Source organism: Daucus carota, chromosome 6, assembly GCF_001625215.2.
Source record: "Daucus carota subsp. sativus chromosome 6, DH1 v3.0, whole genome shotgun sequence".
Classification (NCBI taxonomy): domain Eukaryota; kingdom Viridiplantae; phylum Streptophyta; class Magnoliopsida; order Apiales; family Apiaceae; genus Daucus; species Daucus carota.
Window position 1 is genome coordinate 7,041,286 of NC_030386.2, and position 20,771 is coordinate 7,062,056.

General features: G+C 34.2%; 2 protein-coding genes across 3 annotated transcripts; both read left to right on the forward strand.

Annotated features, from left to right (window-relative positions):
* The first annotated feature begins 6,236 nt into the window (after positions 1-6,236).
* Positions 6,237-8,583, forward strand: LOC108193005 (3-ketoacyl-CoA synthase 11). The gene is made up of 2 exons (XM_017359564.2): positions 6,237-6,375; positions 6,555-8,583. Exon 2 carries the CDS (start codon positions 6,761-6,763, stop codon positions 8,294-8,296), a length of 1,536 nt encoding a protein of 511 aa, XP_017215053.1. The 5' UTR covers positions 6,237-6,375; positions 6,555-6,760; the 3' UTR covers positions 8,297-8,583.
* Positions 8,584-10,014: 1,431 nt separating this feature from the next.
* On the forward strand, positions 10,015-20,548 carry LOC108192833 (probable 1-deoxy-D-xylulose-5-phosphate synthase, chloroplastic). Of its 2 annotated transcripts, XM_017359332.2 has the most exons (10): positions 10,015-10,495; positions 11,451-11,570; positions 11,661-11,825; positions 12,065-12,215; positions 12,438-12,706; positions 13,035-13,317; positions 13,668-13,960; positions 15,722-16,000; positions 17,798-18,082; positions 20,077-20,548. In XM_017359332.2, the coding sequence occupies exons 1-10, from the start codon at positions 10,340-10,342 to the stop codon at positions 20,224-20,226; spliced, it is 2,151 nt and encodes a 716-aa protein (XP_017214821.1). In that variant the 5' UTR covers positions 10,015-10,339; the 3' UTR covers positions 20,227-20,548. The 2 variants fall into 2 exon arrangements, with proteins under 2 accessions (XP_017214821.1, XP_017214822.1); XM_017359333.2 differs by lacking the exon at positions 10,015-10,495 and having other exon boundaries at positions 11,651-11,825.
* The last annotated feature ends 223 nt before the right edge of the window (positions 20,549-20,771 follow it).

The following is a 20,771-nucleotide window of genomic DNA, read 5'->3' on the forward strand; positions in this document are numbered from 1 at the left end:
TGACACCTCTAATATTCCATGACAGTATTCTAACTAAATTCATCATATTGCACAACTACTTTTCAAATCTACCTATCAACCAACTAACTCAAAGATTCTTTGCTTCAATCCGATTAGCAATTTCCTTGATCACTACATTTCTATCCCTTTGAATTAGCAACCCCATATTTTCCGCAGTGGCCAAGATCTCCAGAGCTTCTTTTACAGAACTCCCAACTACCCTAGTTGGTATAATCTCCATTTTTGCCAACGACTTCTCACCCCTTCGCTTCTTTATAGGAATTTTTGCGCTAGTTGACTTCCTTTTATTAAACTTCAGTTTTGATCCAATTTCAAAAGGGTTCCTATGATGCAGTGGCTTTTTTCTTGGTCTACCTCTGTTGCTTTTCACTTTCAACTTCTTAGATATACCAGCACAAAGGGTTGACTGCGAATTTCCTATATCATCCGAGTTTTTATCCAGACAAACTATCAGCCCATTTGAAATCACAACATCCTCTTTCTCTTCGGTTGCTCTTTCTGTGCTAGACTGCATTTGTCTAATCCCCTTGTACACGTTATCCGTTAATTCCCTTTCTTCCCTAATTTCTTCAACTTCATTGAAAAATGATAGCCTTTATGGGCACTATGTTACCTCCAGAACTGATGTTTTGATCCACTTGTGATAATTCTCCCTCTTTTGATGTTCGTGGATTAGAAGGCCCTAGATTTAGCTCCTCCTTATCTTCTGATTTCCTTGCTTTAGTGTCTGCATCTTTGGAGAGTTCCATAGGCAGGACTTTTCCTCACAATTTGGTGTCATCCTTGACTTCAGAAAAGGAAATTACTTTCTGAAACCCCTTGTAGAGTATTTTCATGCTCTCCTGAATAATATTCCACTCTGTCGTATCCAAACATATCAATAGGTTAAAAGATTCCCCTAGCCCATCACTCTGATAAGACCAACTCAACCATCGTCCTAACCTACTTGTGAATGCCCTCAAATTCTCTTCCTTCCATGCCGGCATCGACAATCCTTTGCATTCAATCCATATTACTCGAGAGAGTATATGATCAGATTCCTCATAACTTCTTATTTCACAAACCCATACTGATAGATCTGTCTTTTCTAGCTCATCCCAACTGTCTTCCTTGTTTTTTCTCACTAAAAGCTTCCTTTTAGATAGAGAAATCACCTTGAATTTCTTCAGATTCATGTCATCTAGAATACCCTGCAAACAACTAGTCTCCATGTCAAACCATGTATATCCTATTTTACAATCCATTAGCGCCTCATCCACCTCTTCATCAACCTCTACTTCTATAAACTCAAACATTTTCTTGCTGAAATCTTGATCTTCCTTTTTGATTTTTTGTTATCACTATCAGCTTTTGTAATCTTCACAGCTTCTTTATCTTGTTTGGCATATTCTTGCCGATGTTCATGTACTGCTTCCTTATTCCCCTCTTTGTTCCCATTTATACTCATCATGATCTTACTACCCAATCTCTTGTCAGTCTTGGCATTATTTATTATTGCCCCAGCTTCTAATATACTAATTCACAGGTTCGACTCCCGAAGGGAGCGATATTTGTGATTATGCCCCCTGGGCCAGAGCCTGTCGCTTAAGTGCGGTTTACCTTGGTTCACGTGGTTTGCAGGCTATTACGTGAGCTCGTGGGTTTACCCAGTGCGCACCCAAAGGGTAGCGGCTGCGGGTTCCTACGTTAAAAAAAAAAAAAACCCATACCTTTTCCCATTAATGTCTCTCCTCCTCGGTAAAATGATGTCTAATACCTTCCCACACGAGTTAAACAGCTCCCAAATCTCCTTTTCTTTGGTTTCCATTCCCCTTGATGTGTTCTGTGATCTGTCAAAACCTCACTATAATTTCTTCCTGATCTGAAACTACCTCCTTGTTGATACTCTCTCTCATTCAAGCTTCTGAGATGAATTTGATTGAGTGCTTCATTCACGACCGTAGCATCTCCTATGTTTAATCTTTCCAAGATCTCTTAATCCACCCACTCATTGTGCGCCCAGATGAAGTTCAGCAATCTCTTATCCACTCTTTCCCATTTTGGAGACCTAGTCGCCGGAACCGATCGTTGCACGCCGTTGAAATAATTTGAATTTTGAAATCGCCCTGTGTCGCCTCTGGAAGTGTGGAGAGAACCCATCTTCTATTTAAATAATTTTTTTGCCTCCTGAATTATTCATGATGGAAAATAATATAAGAGTATTCCCAAATTATTTATTTTAAAAATAATATAGTTTATAACAAGTTAATATCATAACAATCCCGATACTACTTTTTTACTCGTTTTATATCTGTACTTTATTATCATTTGAAAAAAAAGTAAGATATAACATCGAAGGTAAGTGAATATTACAAATAATGATAATAAATTACCACCACCTAAATATTTTTAGAAGAAATGAGAGAGAGACGGCATTTAGACTTTAAAAAAAATTCATAGTAGCTCATCGAAGCACTTGTTTTTCGTATATTCATATAAATTTAAAATGAAGAAACGTTCATCGGAGATGATCTTAAGGTGTTTGTTTCCATTTTTTTTTATAATTTTTATTTTCAGTTTTTTTTTGAACTAAATTCTTAGGGAATGGTTAATATTTCTTTTATTTGTAAAATTACATACTAATCTTTAGAAAAAAGATACATTTATAAATACTTTCCTTATAAATAATTGATTTATTTCTGATAAACAGGGTAAATTTATGAATCAACAATTTTGTAATTACTTTCTAAAATAAAATTTGAAACATTCAAACAGACAAGTAATTTGAGAACGAAGGAGTAACTAAATCTTCTTATCAATTTTCTTTTTAAAATAAATCCTGACTTATACAATAAATTTTCGATAAACCCAATTCATTGACTTCCGTTTTCTAAATTAATAAATAAAATGTTGGACTTTTTCAAAAGTCCCCAAACTTTAAAAAGTATTTTTAAAAATTATAATAGTAAAGAAAATATTTTCAAAATATAGACTTTTAAACAATTTATTCAAAAATACAATTTGCCACTGTTACAATCATATTTGTCACCGATCAACCAAAATCAAAATATGTTTTACAACTGTTGGAGCCATATTTGCAACTAATCAACCAAAATCAATCACAAATGCAACTTTAAAAATTTAATATTTTGAAAACATACTTAATTATATAATATGTTGTATAACAAATTGCGCTGCACGCCTTTAAAGAAGATAACATCAAATCGAATATTAACCAAAACAATGCAAGAAAAGAGACTGTAATATCCCAAATTCAGTTTATTTGAATAATGCATAATTTATGTGTATTTTAATGAGTATCATTTTCATATATTTATTTTAGTGAAATGTTGTTTTTCCTTGATAGGAAAACTCCCAACCCACATCGATAAAAGAAAAGACCAAGGATAAGAATATAGGGTTTGTTTAGTGTGTGCCAATGAGCACATGCTAAGCACTAAATTTCATATGTTTGGCTCATTTTGATTAGTGTGGTTGGTGTGTATGGAAGGGGGTCCACCATTATTAAGAGATGGTAGCCAATCAAAATCAGTCAAACCTCTAGAATGCTTAGCATGTGCCCATGGGCACACCATAGAAAAACCGAAGAATATATAGCAAGAGTCAAGACAATGTTTAACAAAAACTTGTTGATTTTGGTCATGCATCTCTTGTGAATCCCCAAAGGCCTTGCTAACGCCCTTGTACCACATCGATGACAATACATTATATTGTCATAATATAAGCAATGACTTAGTTTTTAAGTTAATAGAGCATAAGCCGGCAACGCTTTGCTAGCGCCCCTGGAATTTTTTATCTTATCTTTATACTACATCGATGACAATACAATATTGTCATGAATATAAGTAATGACTTAGTTTTTAAGTTAATAAAATATAGGCCAAGGCGTGGCCAGGCACCGCCTTGTCGGTTCAAATCTTATTTTCTTCAAACCACCTTTCTACCACATCGAGAACATAATGATATATTCTCATGACTATAACCAGTAGTCTAATTATTAAGTCAACAAACTATGTAAGCCAAGCGCCGCCCTGTCGCTTAGGTGCAAGCGCCGATAAGCAGTAGCTTAGCTATTAAGTTAAAAATATGTTAGCCGAGCCTGCCCGCCTTGTCGCCACCCCAACTCAAATGTTATTTTCTTAAAATCAATTTCTTCGTACCACATCGAAAAGGAATAAAATGAAAGTCACTACTTTCCTTATATAAACACAACCCGTGCTAACTTACTAAAATGAAGAAGCATGGCTGCTAAATTTGGTACGTCTACTTACTTATTTCTAATTTTTGTGATTTATTTATTAGTTTAATTATGATTTAATTCAATTTTAATTAGGTTATAAGATTATTAGATTAGTTGTAGTTAGAGACTTAATATAAGTGTGACTTATAATACTCATATGAGGAAAGTTCTATGAAGACCGCTATTTCATCGAAGACCTCGGAGACCATGTATGTTCCGCAATCAAAACACTATAAAATACATTATTTTGTAAAATATGTTCTACAAATACCATGTATTCATTAAAATTGTTGAAGATCGTCTATGTTTAATAAGTAAATAATGTATGTTCTGCAAGTTGAACAAATGTTCAGCAAATTAAACATATTTCATAGAACAAAACATTTTGTAATGTTCCACAAGTAAAATATATATGATATTCAAGATTTTAAATGAAATAATGATTTCGTAGAACATGATTTGCAAAACTTTACGTTTTGTAATGTTTTTATGAAATATTTTATTTGCAGAACATAGATGGTCTCCAGGTCTCCAAAAAAATTGTGGTCTCCATTGAACTTAACTCATAATAATAAATAAACATGTGAATATTTTAGGGAAGGAAGTTGTTGGACTCGAGAATGTTGTGCACTGTAAGTATATATTTTACCTTTCACTGTTGATATTTTATGGTTTTGGCGAAGATTTTTGTTGATGATTTATTGATGAGAAATGAGTATCCTTACATCGCTTCTATGTGATGCTTCTTTTGGGAACTAAAACTAAACCAATTGTTTAGCTGGCCGGGATCCCCAACAGTAGAACTTGTGAACGTATTTGAATACTCATACTCATCTTGATGTGTGAAATATTTTAATGACTCTGATGAAATATTGTTTTGATCAATTAAGTTTTGTGAATAAAACTTAGTTGAACTATACGATATATGCTTACTAAGCTTTATCATTCCTTTTTATGTACTAACTTTACAGGAAAGAATTCTGGATAAGGATGTTCAGGCAAGGGTAAAAGTGTGATGAACTAAAATAACTTGGTTGGATTTGAAAGTAGAAGTTTAGCAGAACTATTATGTCATCGAAAGAAGCATTTTATTATGTGTTAGACTTGTACTCTGAATGTTTAGAGGCGTATGATGTAAGACTTTTAAAGCAAGGTTAAATATGTCTTTAAGTTATGTTGTAATAATAAGTTTGAGATTACGGGGATATATTTTCTGTTTAGTAGAATGACATCCCCGAGTCAGGTTATTGAGGTGATCCCGGGCCGGGGACGTCACATAGACGAATCTTGCTTTCTGCTTTATATTGTTCGATCAAAGGATAGGGCCTGAATGACAAACAATTGAAACAAATTAAATAATCAAGCCACAACAATATATAGCTATGTAAAGATGAGAGGAAATTACAAATAAAATAAGCAAATTGCGCGATTGATATCCTACTATGTAAAGTACACACATTTAGTCATACAAAGGATTATATGAAAATTCAACTTACTTGTGAAAAGACTGTTGTGCCGACGATCAACTGTCGAGTCTTGGTTGGTGGTTGCCTGCGAGCCCGACAAACCTCACTCTCTCCACCTCCCTCTTTCGACCTCGTACTCCATCCTTCTCTTCATCTCTATCGTCCGAAAAAAATGAAGTCAGCTAGAATCAACCTATAAATCATCTTTTTTTCAAGTTAAATCTAAATTGCAAGTAAGACTGCAAAAGTTGCAAACCGTATTTTTGAAAATATTTAAAAAATAGTAATTTTGATTATAAGTTTTAAAGTGATAGTATTTATGGTAATACTTCTAAAAATATAATATTTTAGATAATTTCTCTATGATATTTGATTTTAATTTAATTCCAAAAAACTAGTAAAGACCATTCAAAAATAAAGAATACTTGCATCACAATCATATGGAGTGTGGACCTGATTCCTGAAACAATTAAACATCTTTGAACATGTAGAAAGGTCCTGTTTTGACTTTTACGAGTCGCTTATTTTGAACGAAATAAACAAAACAAAACAATTTTAAAACCCAATTGCATCTTCTCATTTTACTCGCCCCCAACATCTCTACACACTGGTTGTCTCGCAAAGTCGAGTTGGATCCACTCTGTCAAGGTCAGCTTTCTCTTTTCTTCATCTGGGTCTCTTCTTTATCTTCATTTCTCATCTGGGTTCTTCTCATTTTTGTATAATGTTCTTAAAGATCTCATTTTTTTTGTATATAGATTGTATCTACATGTTGGTGCATTTGTTTTATGTTTAAATTTTGAATCTTTATGCTGGTTGATTTGCAGGGAGTTTCTGCTGCATTTTGTTGATTTATTTGGTTCAGATTAGGAATCTTTGGGAACCCTTTTTGTTATCATTCTTTTCATCTTCATATCTAGGAGGATTTAGTGATTCATTGGGATTAATCTTGATTTGGTAATTTTGAGTGTGACTTTGGATTTGATTGATTTATAAATTCTAGTCATAGCCCAAGTTTTGAATTGTTGGCAAAATGAGTGAAGCTAAGGTGAACCAGCCTTTGATCCCACCATCTTATTTGCGAAAACTTCCTGATTTTAAGCAGTCTATTAAGTTAAAGTATGTTAAACTTGGCTATCATTACCTTATTACTCATGGAATGTACCTATTTTTATCCCCTCTTGTGGTTGTTCTTGCGGCTCAATTGTCTACATTTTCGCTCCGAGATATCTACATTCTTTGGGACCATTTGAGGTTCAATCTTATATCGGTGGTTGTTTGTTCGACCCTTCTGGTCTTTCTTTCAACCCTCTACTTCCTTACCCGTCCTCGCCCTGTTTACCTTGTTAACTTTTCATGCTATAAACCTGAAGAGGATAGGAAATGCACGAGGCAGACTTTCATGGAGAAATCCAAGCTCACAGGCAACTTTACGGATGCAAACCTTGATTTTCAGAGGAAAATTCTTGAGAGGTCAGGTCTTGGCGAAGATACATACCTTCCTGAAGCTGTACTTAGAGTACCTCCAAATCCGTGTATGGCGGAAGCAAGAAAGGAAGCTGAACTTGTGATGTTTGGTGCTATCGATGAGCTCTTAGCGAAAACCTCTCTGAAGCCGAAAGACATTGGGGTTTTAATTGTCAACTGTAGTTTGTTTAATCCCACCCCTTCTCTTGCATCTATGGTTATTAATCATTACAAACTTCGAGGGAATATCTTGAGTTATAATCTTGGTGGGATGGGTTGCAGCGCTGGTTTAATCTCAATCGATTTAGCTAAAGATCTTCTTCAAGTCCATCCCAATTCATATGCTCTAGTAATCAGCATGGAGAACATCACATTGAATTGGTATTTTGGAAATGAGAGGTCAATGCTTGTTTCTAATTGCTTATTCCGTATGGGAGGGGCTGCTATTCTGCTTTCAAACAAGAGGTCAGATCGGCGTCGATCCAAGTACCAGCTGGTCCATACTGTCAGAACCCACAAAGGTTCCGATGACAAATGCTTTTCTTGTGTTACTCAATTGGAGGATCCTGCTGGAAAAGTTGGAGTTGCTTTGTCAAAGGATCTGATGGCCGTTGCTGGGGATGCTTTGAAGACCAATATAACTACACTTGGTCCTCTTGTGCTGCCAATGTCTGAACAGCTGCTCTTCTTTGCTACATTGGTCGGGAAGAAACTTTTCAGGATGAAGATAAAGCCTTACATCCCAGATTTTAAACTTGCATTCGAGCATTTCTGCATTCATGCTGGAGGAAGAGCTGTGCTGGATGAACTGGAGAAGAACCTGCAGCTCAGTGATTGGCATATGGAGCCATCAAGGATGACACTTAATCGATTTGGAAACACTTCTAGCAGCTCTCTGTGGTATGAATTGGCATATTCAGAAGCAAAAGGGAGGATCAAGAAGGGAGATAGAGCATGGCAGATAGCATTTGGTTCTGGATTCAAGTGTAATAGTGCAGTTTGGAAGGCTCTGAGGACTCTCAACCCCGCAAAGGAGAAAAGTCCATGGATGGATGAGATTCACAAATTCCCAGTGGATGTTCCAAAGGTCTCTGCTGTCTAAAGTCTGAGAAAGTATAATTTTATTACCAACTGCATTTTACATAATTCTGCTTCGTGTCAGATTATTGGAGTTACTCAGGGTAGTGGGGAAATGACTAGAGCATGTCTGGTTAAAGATTAGTCGTGTTTGTTTAAGATTACAAATTGTAACCTGGTGATGACCAAAATTTAAATCTTATTTATTGGCAGATGCGTATTGGCATGAATATTTATTTTGGGGCCCAACTTTAAATAAGCTGGTCTACTTTAAGCCGTTTCATAATGATTTTGAAATCTCATTTGCATTTATTTTTGTCTCACGTTATGTTCATGATTTGTAGTTGTTTATATGTTCACTTGGGTGTGAGTTGTTCCTCATCTAAAACTTGCATGCTCCTGGTTTAGTGTAATCGATGGGTCTGGTAAATTGGTTGAGAATCCATATGACTTGGTTCTGGTTGTTTGTTGGGGTAACAATACTGTACAATTAGTTGAGAATCCATATGACTTGGTTCTGGTTGTTTGTTGGGGCAAGAGCATCTCCAAGAGCCTCCTAGTTGACTCCTAAATATAACATAAACAATGTGGCTCTTAGCAATTTAGTACAAAGTTAAGAGTGTAAACTCCAACAATACTCTCTATATCTTTTCTCTATTTCATATTTTATTCCTATGGGGCTCCACTATCACAAAGTCAAGTGGAGGTGAATTGGAGGGAAGGAATTTTTTATTGTGAAAAATAAAGTTAAGAGCTGTGTGGTGGCTCTTAACTTTGAAGAGAGAGGAGAGAGAAATAAGAGGCTCTTAGTGATTTAAAGAGTCATTAAGAGTCTCTTGGAGCAATTTTTTTCCTTATCCTCCTCAAATTTCAGGTTAAGAGTCTTAATGAATAGCCTCTTGGATAATACTGTACATAAGGAAGCTATTACTGTACATAAGGAAGCTATTTTTACGATGCCATGGTCTCTGGTGATTGCAGTCGGCCGAAGAAGGCCTGATAGGAGTATTCAGTGTCCCCAGAGCTTGAAAATGAGATTCTTACAGACACTGGTCTGTTACTGTCTGTTACTGAGATCAAGTAATGTGAAATATGATGAAAGCCATAGCAGTTTCACAAATGTGATGTGTGATGGTAGGTTGAGTGTCCATTTTATGACTCTTGAGAGCAGATACACATATTTGTCAAACAGTGACCACCCTTGTTGACTCAAACAAAAAAAACATGTTTGATATGCATTAATTCATGTGCAAAACACTATTCACAAATCACTCTCCATCTTTTTACATTTAACACAGATTACAACAATTTAACAACACATCACCATTTACATTACAATATGTACACATGGTCTTAAACATAATATAAGCAAGAATTTGCACATGTAGTCTGTTAACTATAAAATATCACATGCGTGAACTAAATGAAAATTGCAAGATTATTCATTATGTACATAAATATTTGTCCAATAGACCATTGCTTTACAAGTTTGTACAATGTAATTTGCCACCCAAATACAATGATTATGTCATAATTAGTCGGATTATTTTTGTTCATAAATATTTTTCAAAAGATAAATACTTACTTTTATGAAATAAATAATATCATATATTAATTAATATTTATTTTTTTTTTTTAAAAATGCTCTGCGGAAAAAGGGTTGGTGCCAATTGGAGTAACCCAAAAGCTGCGCATACTCCGAACATATAAATCATCGAATAAATATTAAAAATGATAGGCAGTTACAATAAAATAATAATCCAAACGGCCCAAAAAATAAAATTTCATCCTCCTCCTCTATGCAGAGCATCTTCTTCCTCTTATCCAATTTCAAGAAATGTCACCCTTTTAACTTTACTGTCTATCATCATCATCATTATAATTCTCAGCTACAATCTCTAATCTACCATCTTTCTTGAATACCCAGTTGGTAAAAATACAATCTTTTTCATATCCCAAATAAATTTACTACTCTGTAAGTCCACCATTTTTATGCAAGTCAGCTACTCAATGATCCATAATCCTTGCAATTGAAAAGTTTTGAGAATTGGGTTTTGTTTGTTTGAAGATGTCTACTACTTTATCTCATTGCCCATCTGGTTTTAGTGTCCATTTAACTCATGGATTGAGGTTCAGAACAGATGATACATGTGGTGTTAAGCTTCCAAACAATGGTGAACTTTTTGGAGTCAATCTGTATCTATCTTCTTCTTGTACTTTTAAGGTAGTTTAAAGTTTTAATCTTTAGTTGTTTGCAGTGTATCTTTTGTTATGTGGGACTGTCTGAAAATCGTCTCCTTTGATCATTAGTACTATGTGATTTTGTGTATGTGGAAATGCAGTAGAGCTTGTTGTGTTAATCAAAAATATTTAGGACTTAGGTTATGGGAGTTGTTCTATGGACTTAATTTTAATCAAAGTTTTGGTTTAATTTAAATTGAATGAGACAGTGATTGCCGGAATGTACTAAAATGTGATCAAGACTTGTTTTCGAGATAAAGCGAGTACAAGTTGAAAATTGCTTTTCGAGTCCTCTAGAATAGACTATATTTGCAGGATAAAAGGGGTACTAGCTATTTAGGTCTTCAGGCATGAGTGGTAACATAATCTGCATATTCATCTTCACAGTACTAAACTTAAATTTTTATAATAATTTAGTATCTGCATCTGAATTCATGGCATTGTGATGTGAAATCAGATTTTCCCTTTGTATTAATGGGGGTTGTGGCGGCAATAGATAACTTATTAGGAACTATAGAGATATGTTGACCTTAGAATACATCATTTCTGCTCTCTTTTTTTGTCTAGGATGGAAAAATGCGTTATTAATGCCTTACCTTTCTTTATTAGCCAGCTTAGCGAAGCTACTTAACTATCTTTTGTGATTGACTGTCAACATACCAAAATTTCGATGAATTGATATTTGTAAGTAAAAAGTCACTAACACTAAAGATCAATATAATCTGTAGCAACAACTTTATACTTTTGCAGGATTAGTTAAAGGAAATAATTCCACCTTAATATTTCTTTGATTTCTCCGAATTTGCTGTCGCTTTCATCATATTAAAACACTCTAGTATTGTTTAAGTAAGTGAGGATCTCCCCTTTCCTGACAAACAAATACAATTGCCAATGAAAAACTTTGACAAAGCAGGTAATAATTTAATTTCTTGATGCAGGGAAGCAGTAGTAGAATCTGTTCTTTTCCAGGTGTTGGTGATTTCTTTACAGAAAAAAGACCAACACCCATGCTCGATACAGTTGAAAACCCAATGCATTTAAAGAACCTGTCTTCAAAGGTCACTACTTTGATTTGACAGAATTTTCTTGCAATGCTTCTCCAATTATCTTTATCATAGACTAAGCTAACTTTGTCCAGCTAAATGCAGGAACTGAAACAACTATCTGAAGATGTCAGATCTGAGTTATCCTTTATCATGTCAAAAACACAAAAATCTATGACTGCGAGTTTGGCAGTAGTTGAGCTGACAATTGCCATACATCATATTTTTCACGCTCCAATGGATAAGATATTATGGGATTCAGGTCTACAAGTAAGATAGTTTAGATCATCTCCAGTAAACTTGTGTTTCAGTATTGTCCGACAAATGACTTCTCTAACTCTTACCACATGTCGTAAATATATGTTTCCAAAATAAGTCATGGTACATTTTGATGGGGTATAAAGGAAAAAGAATTTCTTTCTTTTTTCATGTTTAGAAGTAAATTTGAGGTTCAATCTCTTTGATAATAATGATGATGCTAATAAATTTGTCGTTTGTCCCTTGGATAGACATACGCACATAAGATTCTCACAGGAAGGCGGTCCCTCATGCACACACTTAGAGAAAAAGACGGTCTTTCATCTGACACATCTCGCTCCGAAAGTGAGTTTGATCCTTTTGGGGCAGCTCATGGATGCAACAGCATTTCTGCTGGACTTGGTAGTATTCTCAATAACTAGCTATAATTGTAATGTCTATTGCTAATGGTCTATTAGCTTATGTACTTGGTTATAACACAAGTTGTGTAACTCAAGTCTCCCAGCTAAATGTTAATATTGTGGCCCAACAGAATTTGCAAAAACATTTTCTGTTTCTATGCCTCCATGCTTTGCTCATAATAAATTCTCGAATTGATAAAGGCACATGCAAATTAATATTCAGGAATGGCTGTTGCACGGGATATTAAAGGGAAAAGAGATCGTATAGTTACAGTTATTAACAATGGAACAACTATGACCGGTCAGGTATATGAAGCAATGAGCAACGCAGGCTATTTGGATTCAGATATGGTTGTGATATTAAATGATAGTCGTCATTCATTAAACCTAAAGCTTGAGGAAACTCCTAAAACATCAATAAATGCTCTATCAAGCACCCTTAGCAAGCTGCAGTCAAGTAAATTATTCCGAAGATTACGACAATTTGCCAAGGTATTTCTTTGTTCTCTTAAGATATTGTTGTATATTGCTATATTTATAACGTAGATAGTCTATTAATGTGAATCATTTCCTTTTCAAGAGGCATGTATAAGTATATAACTTCTGTTTCGAAGCATCAGTTGAATTGATATGAAACATATCTTTTATTAATATATAATTTTATTTACTGAAGGAAGATAGTCTATTAATGTGAATCATCAACTTTCAAGAGTTTTCACCTGATTTCTTATATTCTCATGTGGCGCATATAAATGATTGTGTACATTTTAACCATTTTATGTATTCTGATCACTACATCTGCCCTTTATGCCTAATCCAGAAATTAGCTAAGAGACTTGGCAAAGGTATGTATGAATGGGCAGCAAAAGTTGATGAATATGCACGTGGAATGATGGGTCCAACAGGGTCAACTCTTTTTGAAGAACTCGGGTTATATTATATTGGGCCAGTTGATGGACACAACATTGACGATCTTATATGTGTTCTTCGCGAAGTGGCCTCATTAGATTCCACTGGTCCAGTTCTGGTTCATGTCATAACAAAGGAAGAGCAGATAGTCCAGAAATACCAAAAAAGTGAAATGATGACCAAGAAACAGGAAGGTGTGTCTCTTGACCTAATGTTGTTTATACTTCACAACTTACAATTGTTCTATTAAAAACTCAGGTTTTTTGCTGAAGTAGTAGCAATATTTCCTTACTATTCAACAGCTTTTGCACAGATTTGGATCAGATTAAAAAGTATCTAAGAAGTTAATAACAGTAACGATATATACCAATTTGCAAACTCCTTTGAGTGAATTGTATTTTATAAGATACATAAACACTGGAAATGAAATTAAATATTATACTATTTAAAAAAATCTACCTTTCATGCCGCTCTCCCTAAATGGCAGAGTAATCAAGTGCCAGACTTTTTGACATTGTCAATCTCCCCTGTCTGTATCAAGCAGGTTCTTCTGATTCAGATTCATCACCTTCTTGTAGACGTCCTCAAACATATAGTGATTGTTTTGTGGATGCTTTGGCAATGGAAGCACAGAGAGACAAAGACATTGTGGTAATTCATGCAGGAATGGGGATGGAACCAGCATTACACTTGTTCCAGGAAAAATTTCCAGACAAGTTTTTTGATGTGGGGATGGCTGAGCAGCATGCAGTCACATTTTCTGCTGGTTTATCTTGTGGCGGGTTAAAGCCTTTTTGTATAATACCTTCTGCCTTTCTTCAAAGAGGTTATGATCAGGTTTACGCTTCACCCTCTCTCTCTCTATATGTGTGTGTGTGTGTGTGTAGGCCATTGCTCAAAGAAGAACACTATAAAATCGAATATAGAATATCATCTAAAATTTAAATTAATTCCGATTTTAAACTAATTAACCTTTTATTATGAATAATAAGAGTATCTAACATATATAGCATGAATATGTGTGTCTGCGGTTGCCATGTTGCATGGTTGTTATGAAGGCTACAGATCATATATAATCATATTTGTTATGATCCCTTATTTCATGTCTACCCATTATGGTTTACAAATGGAACAGTGAGTTACAGTGAACCATGGATTCTATAAAGATATTGTTAAGGCAAATTTGGAGAAAAGAAATGAATTGCACACTGAAGAAGGAAATCATATATGTTCTATGGACTATAATACATCTAATAAGTCTATTATTAAACACCATAGGGTGTACCCATGATTCAATGAGATAATCTAGTAGGATGACCTTTGAAAAACTTTAAGTGCTTAACGACTGTTTTACTTAGCTTCACTATAAATATAAATCTGATAGATCATTAATATATGTAAGATATAACGTTATTAGTTAAATATATATACAACAGTGATAGTCATTTCTGGGATTTTCTCATCAGTCTCGATTGCTTCCTTTTTTATGAAGTGACTGAATGAGATAGCAAGATATTTGCATGAGGAAACTGTAAGTTCCTCACAGTATAAACTAGTATCAAGTAAAAGGCATATCAGCATATGCGATTTCATCATATAGACGTCAGACAAAAGAAGGCCATAAACAATCATAGCAAGAATAGATACTGACTCTGACAACTGGAAGGATGAACAATAACAAGCAGCCATCCTTGCTCAGAAATCTGTGTGTTCAAGATATCTATAAAAAGATAGGGGAGTGTGATAGATGATCGTGTATATTAGTTGCACCAACATAATTAAGTTTTTATTGTAATTTTGTTTCCACTGAAGTAATATACAACCAGGTTTATGCTTCATTCAATTTATCTAAAACTGTATTTAGTCCCATCACTTATAATCCTTATAGTATTAATTAACGCAGGTAAGCCTAATCCTTTGAGATAATCGTTGGTCTCCCATAGCCAAGGAGATGGGGTATGGGGACAAGATTTTTGTCTTTAGATTGCATTTCCTTAGAGGCATCCATTTATCCTAGGAGTCTGTCTCTTAGATACAAGTAGGGGGGGGGGGGGGGGGGGGATGAGGTATAGCTGATAGTCTGATATACATGGCTTCGCTAGGGAAGAGCTTTGACTTTCTAAACTAGTAGCGGAGCACACTGTACGGAATCATTTAGGAGACTTTTTTAGTGCAATGGTGAACTTAGAGTTGTCATTATAGATTTTTATACTAAGTATATAGCTTTGAGAGGTAGGAAAGGCTACAGGGAATGTCAATGTTGCGGGTGGTAACTATTTCACTGTAAAGTTGTTCTATCAGTTGTAAGAAAGTGATATTTGTCAAAGGTTAGACACACATTTTTAGAAAAGTATGCAAATTTTGATTTTTATCAAAAGTATTTTATTATCCAATTTCATAGAGACAGGCCCTGCCATGGGTGTTGGGCTTCGTTACATAATGTTATATTTTGCAATTTCTTATATACAGCTTCTGACAAACTAATGGATTTGTAGTTTAGTACTGTATAACTCCCAAGGACTGAGGTAGATAGATGTGAGGATTGCATGAATTATTTTCCTAGTTATCTAATGTCTTCTTTCTTTATGGTTTTCATAGGTAGTTCATGATGTAGATCGGCAGAAGATTCCAGTTCGTTTTGTTATTTCAAGTGCAGGCTTAGTAGGGTCGGACGGGCCTGCACATTGTGGGGCATTTGACATTACATTTATGTCGTGTTTGCCGAATATGATTGTGATGGCACCGTCTGATGAGGTTGAACTTGTTCACATGGTAGCTACTGCATCTTGTATTGATGACAGGCCTGTTTGTTTCCGTTATCCTAGAGGTGCCATTGCACAGATGAGCAACTCTATCTGTCATGGTGTTCCAATCGAGGTAACGTGGTCAAATCTCTGAGCCTTTTAACTTCTCTAGACTTCTAATTGAAATTATTCTGGAAGCTTTATTAGTTTCACTCAGGTGATCTTTATTTTAATATTTTAACCAGGTCTTTCCAACTTTCAGTATTATCCACTGTTGTGTTCGCTCTTTGTTTTGTTTTTTATGTGTTTGTTTGTATATATAGATTCCAATCTTCTCAACACGGCCCCATTCTTTTGATTTCTTTCAATTAAACATTCCTAAACTTGTAACTTAAGTGTAGTAATGGCTCGATAATCTTTGATTCAAATGATTAACCTTATAAGACTTTTCATCTACAAACCATTACAAATTCTTCTTCAAATGTGTGTTTTATAATAAATAGGGCTTATTGTTATTATGTTAAAACAAATACATCAGATATTTTCATTATTGTTTAATCCTTTTAATTAATTCCTACTTGATAGCTTAATAGATTACGTGAATCAGTAAGGTCGGATCTGCATTTAAAGTTAGTTCCCATTTTTCATCTTTTGTCTTCCCATCAAGGATTTGTTTGTTTGCTTGAATATAACTTGATTTTGGAAAGAATTTTCAGGAATATATTTTCTGTCAAATTGCCATTCTGAAAAATACTATTAAAAAGGGTGCGAAATTGTTCAATTTGGAAAATGTTTTCCCTTTTTAGAAAAAGGGTGAGTCATTTTAAAGAAATTTGTAACTCTTCCTAAAGAAAGTTTCTCCCCGAGGAAATTATTATTTTCCTTGGAGTCGAACAAAAACATAAGATTTAAAAATATTCACGAAACCCAAAATTTTTTTTAGAGAAAAACATTTTCTCGAGACCAAACAAACACGGGAAAATTCGAAAAACACTTCCACGAAACAGTGATGCTTGCTAATATATCTAACTTTCTCTGTAAGTTGTTGGATGTTGTAAAGCTTTGAACTATGTTAGTAATTTTAACTTCTGATAAATAAATGCATTTGTCAATTCCAGTAACGGTTGTGCTGAATCTGTCTACAAAAATTTCACTAGGTTGTAATATTTAATATGAGTATCACTTCTTCAACTTCCTGAAATCAGGTCTTGTTTGAACTGGTACCGAAGGGTTAAACATAGTTATATATGTAATGTAAACTATACTAATAGGGAATTGATATTTCCTCAACTAATTGAAGTCGCAGTTTTGCAAATTTCCACGAGTCAAATAGTGTCTATCAACAATGCTTGTGGAATCGTCACCCTCTTCATTGTAGTATAAAAGTGATTACTTGTTTCTTACAATATTGTACATCTTAACTCAGTTATTCATTTAAACATGATTAATTTGTAAATGTCTACATTCACTATGAAAATTCCTTTATGTTATATATTCTCATGTAGTGTTGCTTCTTAATATATATCTTCTTCTTTCTATTCTTTTGTATCCGCTTAAAAAGTAGGAGGGAATTAATTAGCTAGTCGGTACATTTTTTCACAATACCACTGTGAAACTGAAACCAATGCAGGCAGTATTTACCCTTTAACTTGGCATTAACACCTGTTTTCACTTTTAATATATATAGATAATCTGATACTTCTTTCCATAATATAAGTCTGAAACTGAAACCGGTGTAGGTGGTAGTTACCCCCAACTTGGCACGGCATTTGATTTCACTTTAAGCATACACAAATAGGTTCTCTAATAAATCAAATTGCATTAACCCAGATTTTTTCCACTTATTTTAATTTTGTTCCTGTTGAAGAGTTCCATTTTTATTGTTACAAGTTGAATTATTTAATAATATAATTACCTTTTTAATGACTAGATTGGTAAAGGAAGAGTTCTTGCAGAGGGTAAAGATATTGCTCTTCTTGGGTATGGAGCTATGGTGCAAAATTGTCTCAGTGCTCAGTCTTTGCTTTCAAAGCTTGGAATCGAGGTAACCGTCGCTGATGCAAGATTCTGCAAGCCGCTCGACATACAGCTTGTTAGAAAATTGTGTGATAACCATTCCTTTCTAATCACTGTTGAGGAAGGGACAGTTGGTGGATTTGGATCCCATGTTGCCCAATTTCTTACGCTTGATGGACAACTCGATGGAAAGATCAAGGTAATGATTGGTAATGATTGTTTTGACTATAATTCCAGGATGAAGATTGGGCATAATTTTGGAATAATATATTCTTTCGTCCTTAAACTATATGTTTTTTTTTGGTTTAGGTCCTTTACTATAAAAACAAAATATTTCGATCCCTTAACTTTTAAAATATCTGATCTGCATCCCTCCGTCCAAATTTGATTAACAGGCGTTAGTCAACGCTGACATGGCATTTATGTGAAAATCAAAAATTCACTGAGTAAAGTCAAATTTTGATATGTTAATCTATGAGTGATTACAAGAACACAGGTAGTGAAAGTTTTTGATTTCGAGTTCACTAAATTATAGAAAATAGAACTCTCCACTTTAATCTCAAGAACACAAAATAATAAGTTTTCTTTCATGCAGATTTTTACACGTTACTGAACTTGAAATCGATCAATTTCACCAGATGTGCTATTGTATTCACTCCTAGATTAACATATTAAAATTTGACTTCAATCAGTAAATTTTTGATTTTTCACGCAACTATCACGTCAACATTGACTAACGTCTGTTAATCAAAATTAGACGGAGGGATGCAAATCAGAGTTTTTAATGTTAAGGAATCGAAATATTTTGTTCATTTTATAGGGACCTAAACCAAAAACAACCTATAGTTTAAGGCCGAAAGGAATATTATCCCGCGTAATTTTAGATTTCTTTTGTTATATACTTATATTAATGTAAGCAAGGTTACTTCGTATAAAATTAATTTCCCTGTTTGTTCGAAAATGAATAACATGTGGGATGTGTAAAAACCTTCAAACTTTTTATTTAGTAGTCTTGAGTATCTTTTGACACTATCAATTTCGCTTCATTGGTATTCAGTTTTTTAAAAAAAAAACTAGTGCCTTCTTCATGAAACTTCTAACCTCTAAATTACTCCATCTATTCATAAACAAATGGCTAAGAAGAGTATATATACTTTATTGTATATTCAAGTTTTTATTTTATCATTTTCATAGAAGATTTAGTGTTCTAAATGTTGAACAAATTATCAACTTCATAACTAGATATGCTTTAAAATTAGAATGAGAAAAGTCTGTGGATCTTGTTTTGTTCTTGTGCAATGTACTCACTTTATTTACTGTTTATCTGAAATGTGAAAAGGAACGTTGTTGTATTAATGGGAAGAACTTGTATATACTCCCTCCGTCCCTAATTACTTGTCCATTTTGATTTTCTATTCAATATTTTTAAAATCTGAAAGTTACATATTGAAATAGACTAAGTATACTTTCTAATGATATTTTTTTTTCCTAAATTATATGGTACTCGTAAATTTTAGTCAAAGTATAATCAAATTGACTGGTCAAAAGTCAAAATGGACATGTATTTAGGGACGGAGGGAGTAGTATACAAGCTATTACAATAAACGTAATCCATGGAACTCTTACGAGGGAGCGCAATCTGCTGAAAAGATTTAAAAAAAGATATCTATAATTCTTCTACAGTGGCAGGGTGCCGAACAGTTAGCTACTCAAGATTAGAGCTAGAGTCAGTAAGATGTTGTACTTTACTAGAACATATATTCGACTAGACTTATGTTCGACACTAAAAGGTGGTACCCAGTGGGCATGGTCTGAAAAAGGTCCAAATGTACGGTCACATTCCTATTTATATAAATGGTTGTTTCCAAAATTCAAACATGTGACCTAGCTGATAACAAATAGATCCTAATTCGAACATGTGACCTAGCTGATAACAAATAGATAACAAATAGATCCTCGATCTTTGCACCACACAGGCACACATACTATAATACAATGTTCTCTACGCACATTATCGTTAATGCTTTTAAATCACAATTTATATTATTAGAGCATCCATGGTTGCTACACTTGCTTGTACAGATGCCTCGAATGCTCATTTCTGCTGTGAATTTGCATTATCTCCAAGTAATAGATTTGCTCATTGTACTTTTGTTTTTATAATCTTTACTTGAAAAAAATGTATTTCCACAGTGGCGGCCAATTGTGTTACCGGACCAATATATTGAGCATGCATCACCGAAAGAACAACTTGCGCTTGCTGGCCTAACCGGACATCACATTGCTGCGACTGCATTGAATCTGCTTGGTCGCACCCGTGAAGCCCTTCTCTTGATGTGTTAAATGACAAGTTCCTAATGTTCTTTTTCAATGGTAGAGATTAAAGACGCGTAATGATGAAGCTGACAGATAAAAATCTAGTTCAGCATCTCAGAATAGTTTTGTAGATCAATTATCGTCATTGGTATATCAGTTTTAGTTTGCACATATATTTTCAAAATTAGGATTGTATATTAGTTTTTTTGCCCGCATATTCTGCATTGCAGATGTATTTAACTATGGTGCTTTCCTTAAACAATGCAAATGTCCCCTTTTTATCTTGAAAAGCCAAATGCAAGATGTACTTGTATACTTTTCATTTTATTTTCTGTGATTAGTTTCTGGAGATCAATTTTCAATGCTTAATATTTTCTTCTGCTAATTATTCGTATCTTTAGGACTCTTGATGAATGAGTTTAATGACCTAATATTTTAAGGCGGCTGCTTCTATTATTAGAAATCAAATTGAACTAACAATCACTTTGTTCGCTTATGAAACCAGAAAATGAAATAGAGTAAAAGAGTATATGGACTTTTAGGGTGGCCTGTTTGAGAACTTTGTTTGGGAA